Source organism: Brachypodium distachyon, chromosome 2 (assembly GCF_000005505.3).
Source record: "Brachypodium distachyon strain Bd21 chromosome 2, Brachypodium_distachyon_v3.0, whole genome shotgun sequence".
Taxonomy (NCBI): domain Eukaryota; kingdom Viridiplantae; phylum Streptophyta; class Magnoliopsida; order Poales; family Poaceae; genus Brachypodium; species Brachypodium distachyon.
This window is the reverse complement of record NC_016132.3, coordinates 53,802,884-53,822,765: the sequence shown is the minus strand read 5'-3', so window position 1 is coordinate 53,822,765 and position 19,882 is coordinate 53,802,884. Positions and strand designations below refer to the sequence as shown.

The 19,882-nt window shown below is 45.1% G+C and overlaps 4 protein-coding genes and 1 long non-coding RNA gene across 6 annotated transcripts; 3 read left to right on the top strand and 2 right to left on the bottom strand.

Moving 5' to 3' along the window:
* Positions 1–154: 154 nt before the first annotated feature.
* LOC100835703 (cyclomaltodextrin glucanotransferase) lies at positions 155–2,209 on the bottom strand. 2 transcript variants are annotated; one of them, XM_010234271.3, is made up of 5 exons: positions 1,825–2,209; positions 1,624–1,681; positions 1,287–1,459; positions 812–1,174; positions 155–693 (listed from the first exon to the last, which is right to left on the bottom strand). In XM_010234271.3, the coding sequence occupies exons 1-5, from the start codon at positions 2,020–2,022 to the stop codon at positions 454–456; spliced, it is 1,032 nt and encodes a 343-aa protein (XP_010232573.1). In that variant the 5' UTR covers positions 2,023–2,209; the 3' UTR covers positions 155–453. The 2 variants fall into 2 exon arrangements, with proteins under 2 accessions (XP_010232573.1, XP_003564648.1); XM_003564600.4 differs by having other exon boundaries at positions 1,287–1,447.
* A 1,612-nt stretch (positions 2,210–3,821) lies between these two features.
* Positions 3,822–5,059, top strand: LOC104583353 (probable CCR4-associated factor 1 homolog 11). Its single transcript, XM_010235253.2, has one exon. The coding sequence runs from the start codon at positions 3,822–3,824 to the stop codon at positions 4,785–4,787; it is 966 nt and encodes a 321-aa protein (XP_010233555.1). The 3' UTR covers positions 4,788–5,059.
* A 1,536-nt stretch (positions 5,060–6,595) lies between these two features.
* On the bottom strand, positions 6,596–7,455 carry LOC100836012 (pleckstrin homology domain-containing protein 1). Its single transcript, XM_003564601.4, has one exon. The coding sequence runs from the start codon at positions 7,370–7,372 to the stop codon at positions 6,908–6,910; it is 465 nt and encodes a 154-aa protein (XP_003564649.1). The 5' UTR covers positions 7,373–7,455; the 3' UTR covers positions 6,596–6,907.
* Positions 7,456–10,129: 2,674 nt separating this feature from the next.
* On the top strand, positions 10,130–19,882 carry LOC100835393 (nuclear pore complex protein NUP62). The gene is made up of 9 exons (XM_003564599.3): positions 10,130–11,711; positions 12,437–12,524; positions 12,631–12,712; positions 12,912–13,034; positions 14,920–14,997; positions 17,698–17,801; positions 18,271–18,358; positions 18,432–18,530; positions 19,525–19,882. The coding sequence occupies exons 1-9, from the start codon at positions 10,277–10,279 to the stop codon at positions 19,615–19,617; spliced, it is 2,190 nt and encodes a 729-aa protein (XP_003564647.1). The 5' UTR covers positions 10,130–10,276; the 3' UTR covers positions 19,618–19,882.
* LOC112270663 lies at positions 15,004–17,094 on the top strand. Its single transcript, XR_002963054.1, has 3 exons — positions 15,004–16,214; positions 16,521–16,619; positions 16,789–17,094. It is a non-coding gene; the product is annotated as an uncharacterized LOC112270663 (long non-coding RNA).

Here is a 19,882-nt window from a genome sequence, read left to right as displayed (position 1 = left end):
GTCGAGGCCGGAAACTAGCCATTCCTTTATATGAGTGTCGGCAATTATTGGCGGGATAGGGAAGCCAAGAAGAAAATGAGCTAAAGGAATAAATAGGAAGAAAATGAGTGTCGGCAATTATTTGCTGTTGACACGACATGTGGCGATCTTACCGTTTGGTATCCCTTCTTTTCATACGCTTAGCAACAAATGCAATTGAGAAGGCTTCCTTCGGTACAATAGATTAGAAATCGATGATCACTAGTAACTCATAACTGGTGTGGTATAGACAGCTTTTCTGACTTTCTACATGCAACAGTGTGCATCGAAAACAGTTGATGCTAGCTGCAACTGCAAAGGGTTTTGCAACTGTCGTTCCTTCAGGATTGCAGGATAATAAAAAAGAAATAAGGGGTTCCATGATCCTCCAAAACGGTAAGTCTGCAGTCTGCACCCTATACCTGATGCTTATTTTCATGTTTTTCTTGTGCCAATCCGTAAACCAACGCTCCGGAGCAACCGCTGCAGGGCTTTCCTGATCCAAACTATGTCATTTTCAAACATGCCGGCCAACCTATTCCCTGCTGGTGCACCTTCCTCGTACAAGATAATACGGCCATCATGATCACCAGCAGCAGCAGCAGGATTGCCATTTTGTGCTACCATGTTTGCTCTTCTGCGAAGCACTTCCGGAACCTTCTGGTCCAAGGTTGACTGCATCAGAAAGCAATAGGCAGTTATATGCACCAAGAAATGATCGTTAAATGCTTAAAAGGTCTAATAGGAGTATAACTGCAATTAACTAGGAAACGATAGTTGGGGCATCATCTACCTGCGACTGGTTGGCTCCGTTCACCCACATCCTTTCCCTGGGCAGAAGAGAAGCATCTATAACCACAGCTGATGTCTTCTCGCTATCGGTACTCACAACTGTCATCACGCCGTTGCTGTGCTCTTGATTCTCATCCAACAATGGGTCATCACTTCCTGCAAAGATAACATCCGCTCCAATCGACACATCTACCTCCTCCGATAATTTCTGGCACTCGGCGTCATCCCAGTCTTCGTGGACGACCAACACGTTGGAGGTCTCGGTTATCTGCAGAGTTCTGTTGCACCCGTGCTGCCAACAGACCTGCCCCGAGGGATCTCGCAGCAAGAACTTGAACTCGATCGACTTGCTCGCTGGCAAATCCTACCCGGACCAAAGATGATGGGGTGAGAATGATCATGATTCATGTACGAAAGGCTAGGCGGAACAAGAATGAGTGCGCGTGATTGGCTGGGACTCGATCGGGTGCTTATACCTTCTTCGCCGTCCAGACATGGCCTTCCGACCAATCTAAAACGGTTGCCTTGGTCGGATCCCAGAGCCCGAGCGCCGGGTCATCGCCGACGACGATGAACTGCTGGCCGAACGCGCACTGCTTCTGCAGCACGAACTTTACCTGCACCGTCTTCACAGGATCTGGCGAGGATACTTTACAATCACGAAAGAACAAGGGGAGTTCATATTACTAAAAAAACAAGGAGAGTTAATTAAAACAGGTTACTTTAGTTGGTCGTTGCAACCGCGTCGGATTTACTATAATCTGTTCCTGCACGCACGAGTGGTACTAGTACTAGTAGTGCAGTGAAGCTCACCGTCAGGGGGCGGCGGCAGGACCGCGGTAGAAGCGACGCCCTCGTCAACCAGCGCGATCTGCACCAAAACAACAGATTTCCTAATTGATGACCGGCCTGAAGTCTGAAAAACTGGCGTAGCTTGCGGGAAGAAGCAAATTAAAAGCCAGTGAAGTCCCCATCCGAATATAGCTGGAGGCTGGAGCATCGAAATTTACTTACCTCCAGTGCGACCATCACGGCGGCGTTGCGCGAGGGCGCTGAGGGGCGCTCCCCGAGCGACGACACGGCGACGGGGAACCGCCGCCGAGTGCCGGGTCCCGCTCCCGCGCCTACGCCGTGGAGCCGCGTCCTGGCGCCTGGCCGTCGTGCCCGCGCGAGCGCCCCGCCTCGCCACGCCACGGCCGCTGCCGCTTCCATGGACGGGCCACGGGATCGATGCGCGTCCCTCCCCACACCCGAAGACAGGAAAGCCTCGCTACGCGCTACCCGCCGGCGGGGCGGTAGCAGAGAGTGCACGGCGCGGCTGATGGTTGCGTCTGGCGGGCAGTGTTGGGAATGGACACGGGGATCTTGCGAGCGGCTGTGTGGCCGTGGTGGCTGCTGGTGCTGGAGTGACCAGTTTAGGCCGCGCGCGGGGCCCTCCCTAGTCTCGCGTGGGATCCGCGCGCGCCGATGGGGGGGAAGTTGGTTAATCTCCGAACAGGTCTTGGCGTCTTGCCCGTCAGCTCCCGCCGTTAACTTCGTTGCGTGGCCTGGTGGCCATCTGTCTGAACCGTGCGTTCACCGAATCACCGTAGCTGTCCTTTGCTCGTGTACGTATCAACAAGTAGTCTTGTTTCCTGTAAAAAAAAACGGTTTCTGTTAGTCTTCTTCCAAGTTTTCTTTAAAAGTAGCAGTATTCTTTTAAGTTAAAAAAAAGATAAGAGTGGTCTTCTTTTCTTAAGCACGACAATAAATAAACGAAAAAGGAAAAAGAAAAAAAATAACACCAAAGGGAAAAGGAGAAAAAAAAAACTAGTTCGCCAAGTGTCTAGATAAAAACAGTTGACAAACACTAACTACGAAAGGTTTGCCGAGGTTTTTATCCAGACAGTCAGCAAACATGGGACGCTGTCAATGGCACCGTCAACCGCGGGTGACGGCCTTATCCGAGTGTCCTCTTGTTTGTCGAGTGTCTCCCGTTGCACATAGGCAAGTATCTTTTTTACCGAATGTTCTTCTTGTGCCGAGCTGACATTTAGTATATCTTGCTGTTTGGTCGATCGTCCGATAGAATAGTGGGAAAACCGCTGCCACTAGCTACAAATTTCAAATTCTGCAATGAACTCAGATGATTTTGGGTGGGGTTGGGAGATGGGATGTTGCAAGAGTGTTGTAAACATATATCAAAACTGTTGAATGCGAGATTTTTCTTCTTCTTCTTAAAGTTAGGATCAGAACATCAGATGCCCGAGGATGACTTGATCGGACGGCCTAGGCAATCAGGAGAAATAATTTCTCACACTAACGCCTGGCGTGCCCCATAATTATGTTGCAAAGATTGGATGGCTCCAGGTGTAACGTGGCCACAAGAGTGCAGTGCGCGTGTATATAATTGAGGTATTGTTTCGAAGGATTTTTTTCCGAGGAACACAATGGTTCAAAAACAAATTTTGTTTGGATACTTGTCTTATAAGAGAATTCATTTGGAGCTGAAGATTCCAATAAAAATACTCAGCGGTGACACCGTGACAGTCTCCGTAAATATGAATTACACGAAGCCACACGGAGTAACGAAAATGCATGAGGTTGGTCGTAAGTAAATCAGATGGCCGGTGCTAATCAGTACTCGTTCGAAACGGACTGGATCCGGCTGATCCTGGAACAGCTGGTATCGACCTGCCGAGGCGTGGCCTAAAAGAAACGTTGGAATTTGTAGTGCACTAGCATGTCATCGATAACTAGCGTAATTAGTGGGATTATATCTTTAAAAAGAGGATAATTAGTGTGGTTCGGACTCGGAGTTTAATCCCGACTCGGAGCCACCATCAAACTGGGCAGGCGCGTACGCTGGCCCTATATTATTCATGCATCCCACCTCTGAACCCTTTCCATCGATAGTTCAGAGTAGCAAACCAAGAGAGATCGATCAGCTCCAGACTTTGGGAGCGTATCGCACGACGCACGTGGCGACCTTGTGCTGCGGGTTTCTAGCCCCGAGCAAAGTTAAGCCATCCATGGATTCCTGCTTTGAGCAAGGGCCGTCATTGCGCAACCTTCGGTTCAAATCCATGGAGCAGCAGCAGCAGCAGCGCGTTGTGTTTGTCCGGAAGGTTGGGGCGGGCAACCTGGCCGAGGAGCTGAAGACGATCCGCTACCACCTCGCGATGTACCCTTGCATCGCCATCGACACCGACCACCCGGGCAACATCTGCAGCTTCCCATCGCCGGAGGTCCGCGAGGAGGACCTGCCGGCGACGGCGCGCTACGACGTCGCCAGGACCAACATCGGCGCCCTCCACGTCCTGCAGCTCGGGATCACGCTTTTCGACTCCCGGGGCAATCTCCCCGTCCTGCCCACTAGCCCCAGCGGGCGCGGGGCCTCCTCCTTGCCCACCGTCTGGCAAGTCAGCTTCTCTGACTTCGACCTCCGCCGCGACCTCTGTTCAGCGCCGTCAGTGGAGTACCTCAGGTCCCAAGGCCTCGACTTCGACGAGCTGCGCGCCCGCGGCGTCAGCGCGAGGGCCTTCGGGGCGGCGCTCGCCGAGTACGGCATCATCTGCGGCCCCAAGTACCGGACCGAGCTCAAGTGGGTCGCCTTCGGCGGGATCTACGACTACGGGTTCCTCCTCAAGATGCTCACCGGCGGGAAGCCCTTGCCGGACACCAGGGAGAAGTTCATGGCCGCGCTCGCGGAGCGTGTCGGCGTCAGGGTTTACGACGCCAAGTACGTCGCTGCATGTGCTGGCGTCAGCGGAGGGCTCATGAAGGTGGCCAAGGTGCTCGCCGCCGGCGCTGGAGTGCCCAGGACGATTGTGGCGCCGCAGTCGGAGCGGCGGCAGGCCGGGGAGAAGAGCTTGCTGGCGTGCCAGGTGTTCGTGGCGATCGAGCAGCGCTTCTTCGGGCCGTCTCACATCGAGGTGCCTGGGGCACGCATCGACGGCGTACATGATCGACGGACTGTGTTAGTTCACGAGCTCTGATGTTAGGACAACAGAAAGGCATAGCAGTTCGATGTTTTCTTTTTACAAACATGGATTATCTTGTAGATTCACACACACTTAAGGGCTTAGTGAGTAAGGTGGTAATATTTTATAAGAGACAACTTTCACAATTCATGATCTCTTAGTTGTTTGTATTTTAAAGTGACTGTATTAATTAATTTAGTACTAGCCATGTTTGAATGTGATTGCAGTAATTAGTAATGTTTTTGCCTGTATATCTAAGTTCAAGAGTGATATCTCTAGCAAGAGACCATAAGTCCATAACCCTCTCTTTTTTCTTTAATTAGTGTACCATATCAACAAAAAAATGTCTAAGATTACGTGCTAAGAGACTTGCATTTGAAGTCTTTCACGTCTTTTATTAGCCGCTATCCGTCGCTCTAATTAATGTGTTCTATCTTGCATATCCATGTATTTAGTAAAATAATGCCCCACATGAGTGCCTATCAAGTAAATCGTGACTGAATAAACATATCGTCAGGGTTATACAAATACATCATGCATAATAATAGTTCATTCAAACATTCTGACTTGGAAAATGCAGCAAGAATAAATTGTAAGAAATGGCAGAAGCTTTATTTGGAAAATTCTGGACAGAAAGAAAAGACTACTACCTTCACTATAAGTATCAAGTATGATGAATTGTAATAGCATAAACAACAGATAAACAAATGTAAGACATAATATAAACCGCAATGTTTTCAACTTGTTCTCCAGATTCCTCGCAAAAAAATGTTCTCCAGAAAGAATACTCGGACCAAATCATTGACCATCATGAAGCTATTACAAATCCTGAGACACAAAATCAACCCTGTGGTATGGTATGTGAACATATTGCCAATTAAGTTGACAATACCCTGTAGGAGACAAAGCCACAAAGGGCAGGCATAGCAAACTCAACTACTGCAGTTGCATCACAAAACAAAGAGATTTAGTTTTGTGTTTGACTGCTAACCTGATTAACCTAAACAGAGGGTTAGCAGTACAAAGAACGAAATTAGGAGAGTTAGTTGTACTGGGTTAAGTTATCCCAACATTTTGGTGGGTTAGACGTTGTTGACTAGAATAACTTAATCCTACCGAACCCAAGGGTGTTTGGTGGGTTAAAACCCTAACCCACCCCTTAACCCTGAACAAAACTGAAAATAATTTATGTGGATTTACATCATAGAAATATTTATAAGAACTGCAAGATCCTTGCACAATACAAAAAAGTGGTCTTAACAAGTTTAACTGGCATAGCATCATAAGTCATGCACCAGATTTGGTGGCTGCATTCCCAAGCAAACTTATACTACAACTTATTTGCATCTCTGACTACATGCATATACTTGTTTCAAAGACAGATACAGGCAGTATCTTCTCCAAAGTCCATATCTAATTGCTGGCATGTATATATGTGAGCATGACTTCATCTTACTTTAACATGTTAGTATAATGACAGATCAAATGTGGCTAATAAACATTATCTTCTGGGCAAGCAAATCAAGTTTCTCGAATCAGACATAGGCATATAACATTCACATGTCATGAAATACCTCGACGCTCATAAAAATATTGTCTCCATAAGTGCTGGTTTGAGTTCATGTTCCACTAAGCACTGTTGTTGCAGTAGGTCAAAATTAAGGGATGATTTTATGAATTGGTAACCACTTAATAAGTCAAAATCACTCAAGAGCTGATACAGAACAAGTAATACAGCGCTCATACAAAATCACTTAAGAGATGATTTTATGAACCAACTGGATACAGAACAAGAAGGAGACACATTAACTTGCGCAATTTGCTAAAACTTAAATATACACTTGAAGCTTTTCATATAAGAATGCCAATATCCAAACACAGCACACATGTCAATTGGCCAAAAAAAAAACAGATAATAGTGGAGAAAGTTACAAGAAAGCCGATCCATATTATCAAACAGCACGCTATACACCAATATCAAAAATTGTTCCCCAATAACCATCGCATCACTAAAATACAGGTGCACTAATCATATCCTTGGAAGTGTAAACCTAAATAAATTGGACAAAGATGCTGCATAAATGTAGAATTACAGGGGTCAGCGATCCTTTTTGCTCACCAATCAATCGACAAATCTATGATTTGTCGCCGGTTGTGGGGCGGCCGCTATCGTAGTCAAGGATCTCGTCGTCGGTGGCAGAGAGGGAGTGCTGGACGATGGAGCGGCCGATGGAGTTGATCCACTCCTCCTTCTCCTTCTCGGAGTCGGCGACGAAGTACATGGTCTCCCGCTGGGTGGAGAGTTCGAAGGCGAACTTGCGGTTGAGCACGTCGTCGGCGCCCTTGGCAGTGAGGCAGGTGGCGACGGGGATGACGCCGCGGGGAACCGACGCGCGGGTGACGGTCGAGTCCTTGAACCAGAAGAGCTTCCCCTGCTTGAGCACGAACCACCGCCGCCGCCACGTCTTGATGTACTCGCCCTGTTTGTCCAGCCACCCCACGCGCTCAGGGGCGCGCCAGAACTCCACGCCGCCCGTTGTGTCCGCGTCCGCGGACGGGGCGCCGGCGCCCATCACCGCTCGCCACAGGCTCGCCGCCATGAGATGTGCCCGGGATTTGGGGATCGGGTCGAGCGACTCCGTTGTTTTCCAGGGAGAAGCGAGTTCGTTTGGTTAATCGGAATGGTTAATTTATTTTGAGTAAAATGCATTGGATTTCCTAATTCTTTCGCAAAGGTGCGTTAGTCTCAAATCTTTTAAAATGCATGTTTATGTCTCAATAGTATTTTAAATAGTCCATCACAGGTTTCTTTGTTGTATATGATCCTCTGACCGGCATGGCCATTTGACTAAAAGACTTGGATTAAAATCTTAAAAAAAAAAAACTCAGAGCAAAGATTCTTCCATTTCGTGGTCCTTGGTTGTTCTCTCCCTTTATTCTCTCCTCTGCCCCCTCATGTCAACCCCAACCGCTGGTGATGGTCCAGAGCTCATTCTCCTCGTCGGGCTGGGGTGAGGTGGACTGAAGAGGGGCGTGGCGGCGCGGGCCAGAGGTGAAGGGTAGGGCGGCACAGGGAGGAGGCGAGGGTATAGGCGGCGACGGGATGCGCGGCTGGCGAATGGGCGGCGCACCGGTCGGAGCGAGGCCAGCGAAGCGCGATTGGGGGGGGGGGGGGAGGCGGAGCAGTAGAGCGTGCCGGCAGCGACACAGACTTGGGCGCAGGCCGGCCAAATGGGATGTGTGGCAGGTCGGAGCAGCAGCTCCCCGAGGTCAAGGCATACCGACAGATCGTGCGGCCACGGTAGCGGCTCGTCGAGGCGAAGGGGGCAGCGGCGCTGTGTAGGACGGCACGGGACAGATCAGCGGCTCACCGAGGCAAAAGTGGTGGCGGCGTTGTGCAGGACGGGGCGGACCGGTAGCGCAGCGGCAGATAGCTCCAAGGCACAGAGCCAGGGCACAGCGCCCAGGGGTGCGGGGAAAGGAGAGGAGAACGGATGACAGAGGGCTGCAAAATGGAAGAGCCTTAGGTGCGAGTGGTTTTCTGTAAGATTTCAATCCACATCACGTGTGGGTCCAATCCTAGGTGGCATTGGTCAAATGGCCACGTCATACGGTCAGAGAGACGCATACACTAGACGGACCTGTGATGAACCACTTAAAATATTATTGGAACCTAAACGTATATTTGGGACTAACTTGCCACCTTTGCGAAAGAATTAGGACCTCTGCTCTCATGCATTTTACTCATTTATTTTCATGTTCTTTTTACCTTTTCTTTGCCTATTTATTTGCGTAATCCAGCTGAGTTGTAAATGTACGAGGGTTCGTGTTGTTCGCATAGGTTGCTCCGTGGATGGAAAAAAGAAGACGAATCTTTTTTTCATATAAAGTATGTACTGAAGTTATTCCATAATAAGTTCGCTAACCGGGGGTGGTAGAAGTTTTTAGGTAAGCGGTACAATAAAACGAACAAGCCCATAATTCTAAACGGGTCATAAAATAAAGTGAATTGTTTATCTCTCTTTTTTCTAGAACTTTTAAGCGCATGTGACTCGTGGTTTCAGTTTGACATGAAATCGGATTGGTTGGTTTGAACTGAATATCCTCGAATCAAAATTGCCTACACGGGCAAATTCCCAAGAAGGTAAATCCTAACATAATTATGTATCAACTTTAGCGTCGCCTTCAAAAAAGTTTAGCTTTTCTCCAAACGTGAATTTGGTTTATGGGAGTAATTTGTCTTGATCCTCTATGCTCTTTTTTACGTGATACCAATTGGATTGCATTTTTTTTCTTTGAGACAAAACAAGAATCCACCAAGCCAGAATTAAGTGAGTAGAAAAAAAGAGAGTAGAAAGTAGCAAATGAGCATAATCGACTAATAAGAGACTTTGAGGATTTTTTTACATCAACGTGTCGAATCAAAACTATACATAAATCCATAGTCATAGAATCTCGTCACCCTGTTAAAAATGGCTTGCACCGTTGCACAAATCCACTAGTTTAAAAATGATTACGCCATAAAAAATATAAATAAATGTATTTTCCCCACAATGAAATTTTGTAAAGACATTCGAACCTAACTTGAATGTTGATGCATCAAAAAAGTTGGAAAAAGTTCTTGAAAGAAGGCACAAATGTTCATAGGGTACGGGTGGCAAAGTTCTTTTTTATTATAACTCCCCTTCATTCGGTTTTACAAGACCCTTATTAAAATAATAACATAAGAAGACATATAGAAATAGCAACGATTAATGTCGATCATATTGAGAAACATTAATATCTAACACCAATACCAAAAACAAAAAACCACCGGTGGATGCAAGTGAACTAATGTCAAAGTGGAAACCTAGAGAAATGGAGTAAATAGCTAATGTAGTTCATAGTTAAGAGAGAGAAAAAGAAACGATGCCTTGTAATCTTGAACCTCTAAAGTTTGAAAAATGTTTTTTTAAATGGTTTCGTAACGAAAGGCGGGACTAAGAATCGAAGTCTTTCTTTAGAGAGAAGTAAGAATAGAAAATAATAGCACACAATTACTAATATCAACATCCGAACCTTAAGTATATACGGTCTAAAAGAAAATACTCATTTCGTTCGAAAATAAGTAACTTGAGTTTGCATAAATTCTTATACAAATTGAAGTCGCTTATTTCCGGACGAAGAGGATATACGTAGTTTTTTAAAAATATAATACTTCTTCTATTTCATAATTCTTGTTTCAAATTTGCTAAAAAAAGATGTATCTATTTTAAAAAAGAGTACTGCTTGTTTCATGCTCCTTCCGAAGTTCCGTTCCTATCCATCGGACGAGACACGAGTACATTTCCCGGTTTCTCCTAAATCCCTCTTCCGGTCTTCCCTCTCCCTAAACCCTATTTCAAAAAGCGCCGTCGCAGCCCACCCATCGTCCCATCCTCAAGCCGCGCCGGCCAGCGGCAAAACAACGCGAAAACCTGCCAAATCGACCTCAAATCGGCGAACGACCGCACGCCGACGCAGCCATGGCCTCCTCCTTCGCGTTCGGCACTTCCGGCGCAGCCGGATCCACCGCCTCCCCTTTCTCCTTCACCACCGCCCCATCCGCCTTCTCCTCTTCCCCCGCCCCCGCCTTCGGTTCCTCCCCTGCTCCGGCGTTCGGATCCTCTCCATTCTCCTCCTCCGCCGCCGCTTCCTCTACTCCCACTTTTGGTTCATCCCTCTTCGGATCCGCCCCCGCCTCTGCGGCCGCTCCGACCACCGCTTCCTCTCCATCCCCATTCGGCTTCGGGTCCACTGGCTTCGGGATTGGTCAGCCCACCTCGTCGTCCGCCTCAACCCTCTTCGGCGCACCCGCCGCCTCCGCCGCGGCGACCACTCCTAGCCTATTCGGCTCCGCTACAACCAATCCCAGCCCCTTCGGCGCACCAGCCGCCTCAGCTACGGCGACTACCCCGGGCCTATTTGGCGCGACCTCCTCCACCGCGGTCACGCCAGGTCTCTTCGGCGCGACCCCCGCCGCCGCCACTACCCCCAGTATATTCGGCGCCACCTCTTCCGCTGCGTCCACGCCAAGCCTTTTCTCTACACCTGCCACGGGCTTCGGATTTGGCTCATCCGCGTCAGGCGCCACCACGGCCACGACCGCCGCCCCGACGCCATCATTCGGCTTCGGTCTCAACAGCGCGGCTGCTCCATCTAGTACCGCCGCTACCTCGGCACCGGCTCCAGGGTTTGGGCCCCCCACCGGTTCGGCCTTATTCGGATCCACCCCCGCTGCGCCGCTCTTCGGCAACATCGCCGCCTCGTCTCCAGCAACCACTGCTACAACCGCGCCATCCGTTGGGTTTTCATTACCGGCAGCAACTACCGCCTCTGCACCGTCGTTCGGCTTCACGCCATCATCAGGAAGCACGACGACGGGTAGCACCACCCCTTCATTATTCTCGTCTGCTCCCTCAGCCTCTGCATTCTCGATCCCTAACAATGCATCGGCTGCTCCTACCACGCCGGCGTCCGCCCCCACCAGTGGGTTCTCCTTGGCCACTTCACAGGCGGCACCTGCTCCCTCATTGTTCTCTAATACCGGTGCAGCAGCAAGCTCCTCAGCAAGCTCTCTTAACTTTCCATTCGGTGCATCTGTTGCTACTCCCACGCCGACATTTGCTTCTGTGTCTGCAACGAGTGCATCCACCGTGCCACCAACTACTGTTGCCTCCACAACATCGGGATCATTGTTCTCGGTGCCAGCATCATCTTCTTCCTCTAGCGGTTTCAGCTTTACAGTACCACCATCATCTTCATCATCAGCAGCAGTTACCACCACTATCACAAGTCCGTCAACATCTGCAGCCACAACCACAGCTCCTTCAACCACAACATCTGCGTTTCCTAGTTTTAGCCTGCAAGCAAGTACACCAGCTTCTACCTCAACTTTGGCAACTCAGTCAGCACTGTTTGGTGAGCTATTTATACTTCTTCATTCGCAGTACTTATTTAAATGTGATGCCACGCCTCTGCATTCGGTTCCAAAGTTTTGAGAAACTAAGTGTCAGTAGCTCATAATACTAGCACCCTCAACTACTTATTGGATTCAGTACCCAATATATCGCTGTACAGCTGTACGCCTATATTTTATAACCTTGGCACTTCTTATTAACTATCACTCATGGAAACAAATAGCGTGCTGTAGCGCCACTATAGCATTTGGAGGGAGCTGCCGCTACGCTTCGACCATTTTTGTGCTATAGGCGCTATATTGAGATAGGGTTCACACGCTAAATGGCTCAACGTCTAGCGGCGCTATTCTAGAATAGACTGACCGATTGCTTAAAGTAAAGCCCATTTGATTTGGATCCAATTGTTGGCTCAAATACACATTCTGTATGCCTGAACGTCTATCCAGAAACCTAATCCTCACCCATTCCTCAAAATGCAATGGAGTGGGGTCGTTTGGATAACTATTTTCTTATATCGTTATGCCTGTATTGGTCCTGGAGAAGTATTTATATGATATTTCTGCTAAATATCTATTGAAATCCTTTTGTTTGTGGGCCATATTTGCCACATATTTTTACAAAATGCCAAATGATTTAGCAGTTGCTTGCCTTTAGTTTGTTTTCTAAATTTTGAAGTGAAAATTTTGGCGATGTTCAGCTTTGTATTAAAGTGTGTGTGTTCCGTAGGTGCTCCTGCTACAGCTGCAAGTACTTCAGCCACCAGCACCACAACAAGTCAGGCGACTTCCTCAGCTCTTCAAGCTAGCAGCACTGGGTTGTACATGCCCCCTTGATTTATCTGTACTATGACTTGTTACTGGAGATGTGCAAGCAAGGTTTTAACATTTTTGCACAATGTTTCTCTTGTGTTATTGATGCAGACCTACTACTACTGCTATCACTCCAGCAGCATCTCAGGCTCCTAAGCTTCCATCAGAAATTGTTGGTAAATGTGTTGAGGAGGTACCGTACTTATCTTTTTCAATTATGGTTGTTGTTTTTTCACTAAGGTGGTTGCCTTTTGATATCAACAATACATTCCAGGCGGGATTAGTATTCTGTGGCGTTTTCTGAACATCAATTTTCTTTTCTCTATTTGAGTTGTGCAGTAAGCCAGTGACTTTTCAGTATATTGAAAATCTCATGAAATTGTCTACTGTAGATTATTCGGGACTGGAACAATGGTCTTCAAGACCGTACTGCAAAGTTCCGGAAGCATGCCACTGCCATATCTGAATGGGACAGGAGAATTCTGCAAAATAGGAATGTTCTTATAAGGCTTGAGGTACAGTTTCGTCGATTTTATATTTATTGAACTTCTGTCAATATTATATATTGGAGCTCCAACTCTCTGGCCGATTATAGTATGAACTGGCAAGGTACAGGTTGTAGCTTTAGTAGTGTTTACACATCACAATTTGGTCCTGTAGTTCAGTTTATGTGAGTGTTTGCAGTTAGGTCAATAACTGAAGCCCTTTAGGCTATACATGTATTTGCAGATTTTTAGTTTGTCAACTAATGTCTGCTTGAGAAGATAAAGGTTAGATCAAATGTAGCGCACTCCCTTATTTTGTGTTAAAAGCATTCAGGACAGGATGAAGTTAGGTTCACTCTGAACAGAAGTTTATCAAATTGTTGGTAATGCAAATCCTTGAAGCTCTTATTTACCCTGGTGGTCAGTGTATGGTTGTAACATAGTACACATGCTTTAGCTGATCTTCTAGGAGACGATTGGCCACAGTGAAAAGATCTATTTCATTTGACCTACTCGTGTGAAAGTTGACACAGGATGATCTCTATTGATTAGAGCCCTTTTAAAAATTGACCCCTTATCTTGATATATGAAGTTAGTTGACTATGATGAGTATATGTTAGATTATGATGTTGATGACATAGAAAGCAGTGATGTAGTTAGAGTCTAAAAGTGAATGGAGAATTGTTGTTCCTGAAGTTAACCAGTTTGTTTAGGTCAATCCAGTAGGAGGAAGCATATCTATCTTATTATTCTCTTGCTCCTAGATGTTCTAATAATTCTATCAATTACTCAATGCCTTTGTTCTCTTCAAGGAAGAGTATTGTGAACAATGCATTTATTCATGGAAGTAGTGTCCTGGGGGTAATAATAGGTAATCTGGAGCAAAAATTGCCTAAAAAATCGTAAAAGTGACGCATGTTGATGGAGAAATTAAAATGGCTAAAATGGCTTAGATTTGAGGACGGAGGGAGTATCATATGTTGCGACTCAGGCTTATCCAGATGTTGTGATTGAAACTGAAATTATATGTTAACATGCAGCATGTATAATTTAGGGTCATCCAACTCGTCCTAAAAGAAATGCTACCCACATCCAAACTATTTGTTATCTAGGCTCCCTGGACTTGTTTTAGGTAGTGTTTGGTTGCAGAGCAATGTACTTGTGAAATTTACACCTTTTTGGTTAGTTGCGGAATTATTGATAGCCTTATTTGTTCTACCTCCAACTATCCTGTTCCCATTGGACCAATGCCAAGGAGTGACGGCCTTTTCATTAATCAATGTAAACATGGCATGGTGCTACATTTCTTTATCTTTACACTTATAAAGATTTGAGTTGGTGGTCGCGAGTTCACTCCAACAAAACTATCTCTTAATGGCTACGGAATCATCTAATTGCCACTCAGTTTATACGTATCACGATCTCTTGACAATGCTTGATTGGTTTTCATGACTTTCAAGATAATTGTATTTTTTTAAATAAATGTTAACATAATTCTTATTTATCAGATTTTTTTTAAAATATGAGCAACACATATTTAAACAACTCATGCATAACACACATTCTTAATTCCGTAGCAGAGCACGGACATTTAGCTAGTTAATAATAATAGTCGCACTATTTTGTGTTCCATGAGTTAAAATGACTAGTTGTTTAGACCAACACATGGGGCCTTTAATAGGTCAATTCTATCGTGGTCAATTCTATTGATAGAAACACTTCTGCCAATAGGTATTTAAAGAATATTAGTAGTTTGAAATGAAAAGGAATAGGAACTGGTACTTTCGTAGTGAACTTTAATTATTGATCTAGAGACCATGTGTGGATCAGTAGGAAGATAAAGAATCTCTCATGAATCTTTCTTGATAATTTTTCTTGCAAACCTCTAAATTAATATACCTCTCTTATCTTGCAGGCTGACGTGGCTAAGGTTGTTGAGACACAAACAAGCTTGGAGAGGCAACTTGAGTTGATAGAAACTCATCAAAGAGAGGTGGGCATGAACCATTTCTTTTTTGCTAATATATTAGTTATAAGTTAGTTCTTCGATGAATGTTTGTTTTGCTGAATCTCGTTCTAGTCCTTGCTTGGATCCTCTCCCCTGCCCGGTGGCAATTGATGTAGTTTATGATAGCAGTGTACAGGTGGACTCTTAATTTTCAGAAATTTGTTTGGATATATGCATCATTGACAGAAGACACTGAGTTGAGGGCTAGATGGTTATCATTTTTTGTGGGAATTTACAGCAGAGCTCCTTTTTTTTACTGCTTTTACCTATGCATCATAAGGTTTTATTCTTAGATTAGACCCTCTGCTGCATATGTAATTTAATTGTACTTTGCTAGTTTGTGCTGTCAATGTCGGTCGTCCATGCTACCCCAAGACAAGGATGTTGTGGCATGAATCCAGTTGAGGGGCGAACAAGTAGAGACCATGGAGTTGGTCAAGACAGCAGAGAGTTCAGGGTGAAGGAATTAGGAAACATGAAGTAGAGATAGAATTAAAAAACACTTTTGAGGGCAAGACGTATCTATTATTCCAATTATTCTCTTATCTCAACCTATGTCACCCAATCCCTTGCAGCCAGCCATGCTGTCTGGGTATCTTCATGGTATGGTAGCTAGCCCCTTGTGGATCAAGGTTCACAACCATACTATGTTCACAACAGTTAGCCATCACAAAGTCAAGTTTATGTTTTCTCATGGTTTGTTGCATAGAAGCCAGGAACATGGGTGGGTACCCCGTCCCACGACCCATGATTATCCAACCCAGATCGGTTTGGGTCGAGCCTGGAGCAGGCGGATCGATGGCTGGGACGTGTTCCCAAACGCCTACAGATCCTCATGCCGAGATGAGGAGGGGAAGAAGGTAGATGGGCGAGGAAGAGACACACTGTCGCTCGACAGCATCACCATTGCTCCTTTTGCCTTGGTAGTTCTCCTCTGCCAGTGTTTATGTTCTCCATGGCCACTATATATGTCATTTTTTTTATTGCTGGTTGGTGCTGGAAGGATTGGAGACATGTAGCAGCCTGTGGCGGCAGATATGCCAAACAGTTTGCTAGATTAGGCATGGAGCAGCAGGAGAAGCGACGAAGGTGTCAGCAGGCGCAGGGGGAGTGCAGCTGTGCAGGTTTGAGCTAGGCTATATAGCATGTTTGGGCTCTCGTGGGCTTTAGTGGTCTGATCTGAGAACAAGGAGCACAGCCAGGTTGATTTTTATTTCTTTTTAGATATGCTTAGTGGTTTCTTATATTACATGATAGCTCTGTACTTGGGGTGGTCGACCTGGTTCCATTGTGGTCATGCCCCATGTACCAAACTAACAGTGAGGTAAACAATACCCCCGTTTTATCCTCAATTCAGCCTTTAGGCCACCGTCGACCGTGATCCTGTTCTGCCGACCTGGATGATCATTTGCTGAACATGCTGAACAAATTGTTTAATATACATTGTCCAAAAGTTAAAGATTCGTATGTATACTATAATGTGCTAACCTGTCGGCATTGTTTTCAAGGGAATTTAAATACTTTGCCTGGATAGAATTGATAATCCAATATAAAATACTTCCCTGGAGTATAACTGATGCGAATGCATGTTTGAAGCTGGTTCACTGGTGAGCTTGTCTGTCAGAAATTGGTTGGCTACTACTATTACTAGGATTATCTCACAAATTCAGCACAAATATTGCTCTTAGATCGGATGATCATTGGCATATAGGTCTATTAATGCAACCATAGCTTGAAGTCTTGACTTTTCCATTGTTTAACTGTATCCCTTTCCAGGTGTGTGGTTGGGTCCTTCGAGTGGAAATCAGGCCATGGGGGGAAATATGTTATTATGGCAATCTTGGATAATGTTTGCACCCAGCTTTAGTATAAAAATTAAGATTAGGCGGTGCCTACAGGAACTAATGGTGCAACTTTTGTTGAGTTTTAAGTCCTTGAACTGAAAACATTGTAATTTGACATTTTGACTATACCATTCAACATTCTTGGCTTCTTGTGTAAAAGAATGTCTTCATACCCTTTCTGGTACCACCATACCATGCAGGGAGAATAGATCCAAAACTAGGTGTGTGTGTGTGTGTGTCTGGGGGGGGGGGGGGGTCCAAAACTGGTCACCATTTGCCCAGCTTAGAAGATAAATTTCAAATTGAACCGTTTTTATTGGTTGGTAAAATTGTGGAACCTAAGTCTGGTGCCTCAGGGTAACCATCTGGCAGAAACTTCCCTGGTACTGGTATGCTGTGTTTTGCTTTGACCTAAAACTCGGTGTAATTTAGCCATAAATAAATGACTAGTAAAGGCCTGTAATAGAGAGCTTGATTCATTGTTCTGTGATTCTGCCATCTGCAGTTATCGTATCAAAGTGCAACCAATGGAATATTTGAACCTTGCCACAGCCCATGAAAAAGAGAGGACGCCGGTAGTTTTGCAAAGGTCTCTTCTATGATCTAACAGCCACTGCCATGGCCAGGACAACCCTGGTCAGGACTCGTGAGGCGGGAACCGGAATGTTATTTGACCTATCAAAGTGTAAATTCAACTACCGTGGGCAATCTCTTATGGTATCCAGTACTAGATTACCACTGGACTTTTTAGATGAGGATCTTTAGCGGTTTAGTCACTGTGAATCTGCAGAGATTAATTGTTCAGCTTTGTGCTTACAATTTACACATTTTATAATTGCAGGTGGACAAGGCTCTACAGAGCATGGAGGAGGAAGCCGAACAGATATTCCAGGATGAACGGGTGTTACTTCGTGAAGATGAGGCTGCTTCTGCAAGAGATACAATGTCAGTCCAGTGTACTTTTGGCCATTTTTGCTACTTGCTACTCCCTCCGTTTCATTTTAAATGTCGTTTTAGATTTCTATTTTTTTTCCATAAAAGATATCGTATCAGCAGTAATAAAAGGTAAACTGCACCCTCTGCTAATCAAGGCTGCCTCCGGCACTAATTAACGCCCAGGAAAAACTGCTCCCGATAGCATGCATGCGCATGCAGTAGATCCCACGATTCTACATGCAAACGGAATTAATTTTTCATCTCAAACGTTGTGACAACGGAGACTTAAATGCAGCCAGTGCATTCTCCTTGGTATTTGTAAATGAATCTAAAACGAAATGTAATTTGGGAAGGAAGGAGAAAATTTCAGTTTAGATTTAGTAAAATTAGGATAAGCAAATAATACAACCTATGTCGAAATTGAACTATCATGCTTTGCCAAAAATGATTGCTAACCACATTATTTTGCAATGCAAAGGTACGAGCAAGCTGAAATTGTGGAGAATGAATTGCAACATATGACAGAACAAGTAAAATCCATCATTCAGACCTTGAATTCTACTCAGGTAAAATATTCAGGTTTTAGCATTTGTCTTCTGGTGAGCATTGCCTGAGTGTACTTCTCCAACTCCAATGCAGGGTGGTGAGCTAGAGGCTACAGATAGCATGACACCATTTGATGTTGCTGTCCGGATACTGGATAATCAACTGCGCTCTCTAATGTGGATTGACGAGAAGGTCAGATTACCCTTTTCTGTGACCGCTTTATAATTTATCTCTGAAGCAAAATTAAGATTACACTGAACTGCCGAACGTCCAAACTCATAATTTAACCCCTTGAGACAGACTTTGATCTAAAGTTCGCCTAACTCCTATAAAACCAGGTATCAGTTCACACGAAATTTCACAATCAAAATAATCTGGATATGAAAGTCTATGAGGGTTTGGTCGCCCAAGCAGTCATCTGGATTTTTTTTTTAATCTTGAGTTTTCTATGTCCATCACTTTGACGTGCTCAAAGCTTGCAAATGCTAGTTACATTTGGGCCTACTTTTAGGTGCCATGTTTCCTTTATTTTTGTTCTGTAATTTCTGATGTGTTCTGAAGCTGGTACATGCTCTCTGCTCAGCTAATCATCTCCAATATATATCTAGTTGGTGCTACCAAGAATATGTTTCTCCAATATATATCTAGTATAGTACTCCCTCCGATCCTAAATTCTTGTCATGATTTTAGTACAAGTTCGAACTAAAATCACGACAAGAATTTAGGATTGGAGGAATACGTGCTACCAATATATGTCTGGTACAGTCTTACCTTTAATGGATATAGGTGCTACCAATAATGTTGATATGACCCAGAATGGTATTTCCAATATCCTGTAGTATGATCTTGTAGAATCCTGCCTTTGAGCTAATCTTAGGAACACGATTCCTTTGTTAGCACACTGTTTGATAGAATCTCGCCTTTGAATAAATCCTAGAAGCTTATCCCTGTTCTTTCCATACTGTTCTGCTGAATCCTGCTTTTTGGTATCATCTTTTCATTGTTTGGTGAAATCTTGCTTTTCAATGGAATCAGAGGAGAACTTGATCCCAATCTATGTTTCTTTACATGATGTTAGACGTATCTCTGAGCATGTTCTTTTGAACAGTGATTATTTGGTGGGACTAGTTGGTCTGATGGGCTTATGCAAAATCATTATTGATCCCCTTTTCCCTATTTTTCACAGGCCAACGAATTCTCAAACAGAATACAGAGACTGCCTAACAATAGTGCTGCAGCTGAGCGCGACTCAGGAATCCCAAGGTTTTGGTTAAACTGATACTATCCTGGATGGACATTTCCTTGCTGGTCTGCTCAAGGCTACTAAACATGCTATATTTTGTGGTTATGTTGTTTTAGTGAAGGTTTTCCTGTTTTTCCCTTGATTCAAATACTAATGTGCCATGTGCCTCGTGATGTACCGTGTTGAATTGTTGAAGCTAATTCATTGGAATTCCAACTGCATGTACCCTGTTTCCTTGACAGAAGAAACTCGTCCGTCAACAATCGTGGCTTAGCCAAATAGTGTTGGTTTACGACTGGTT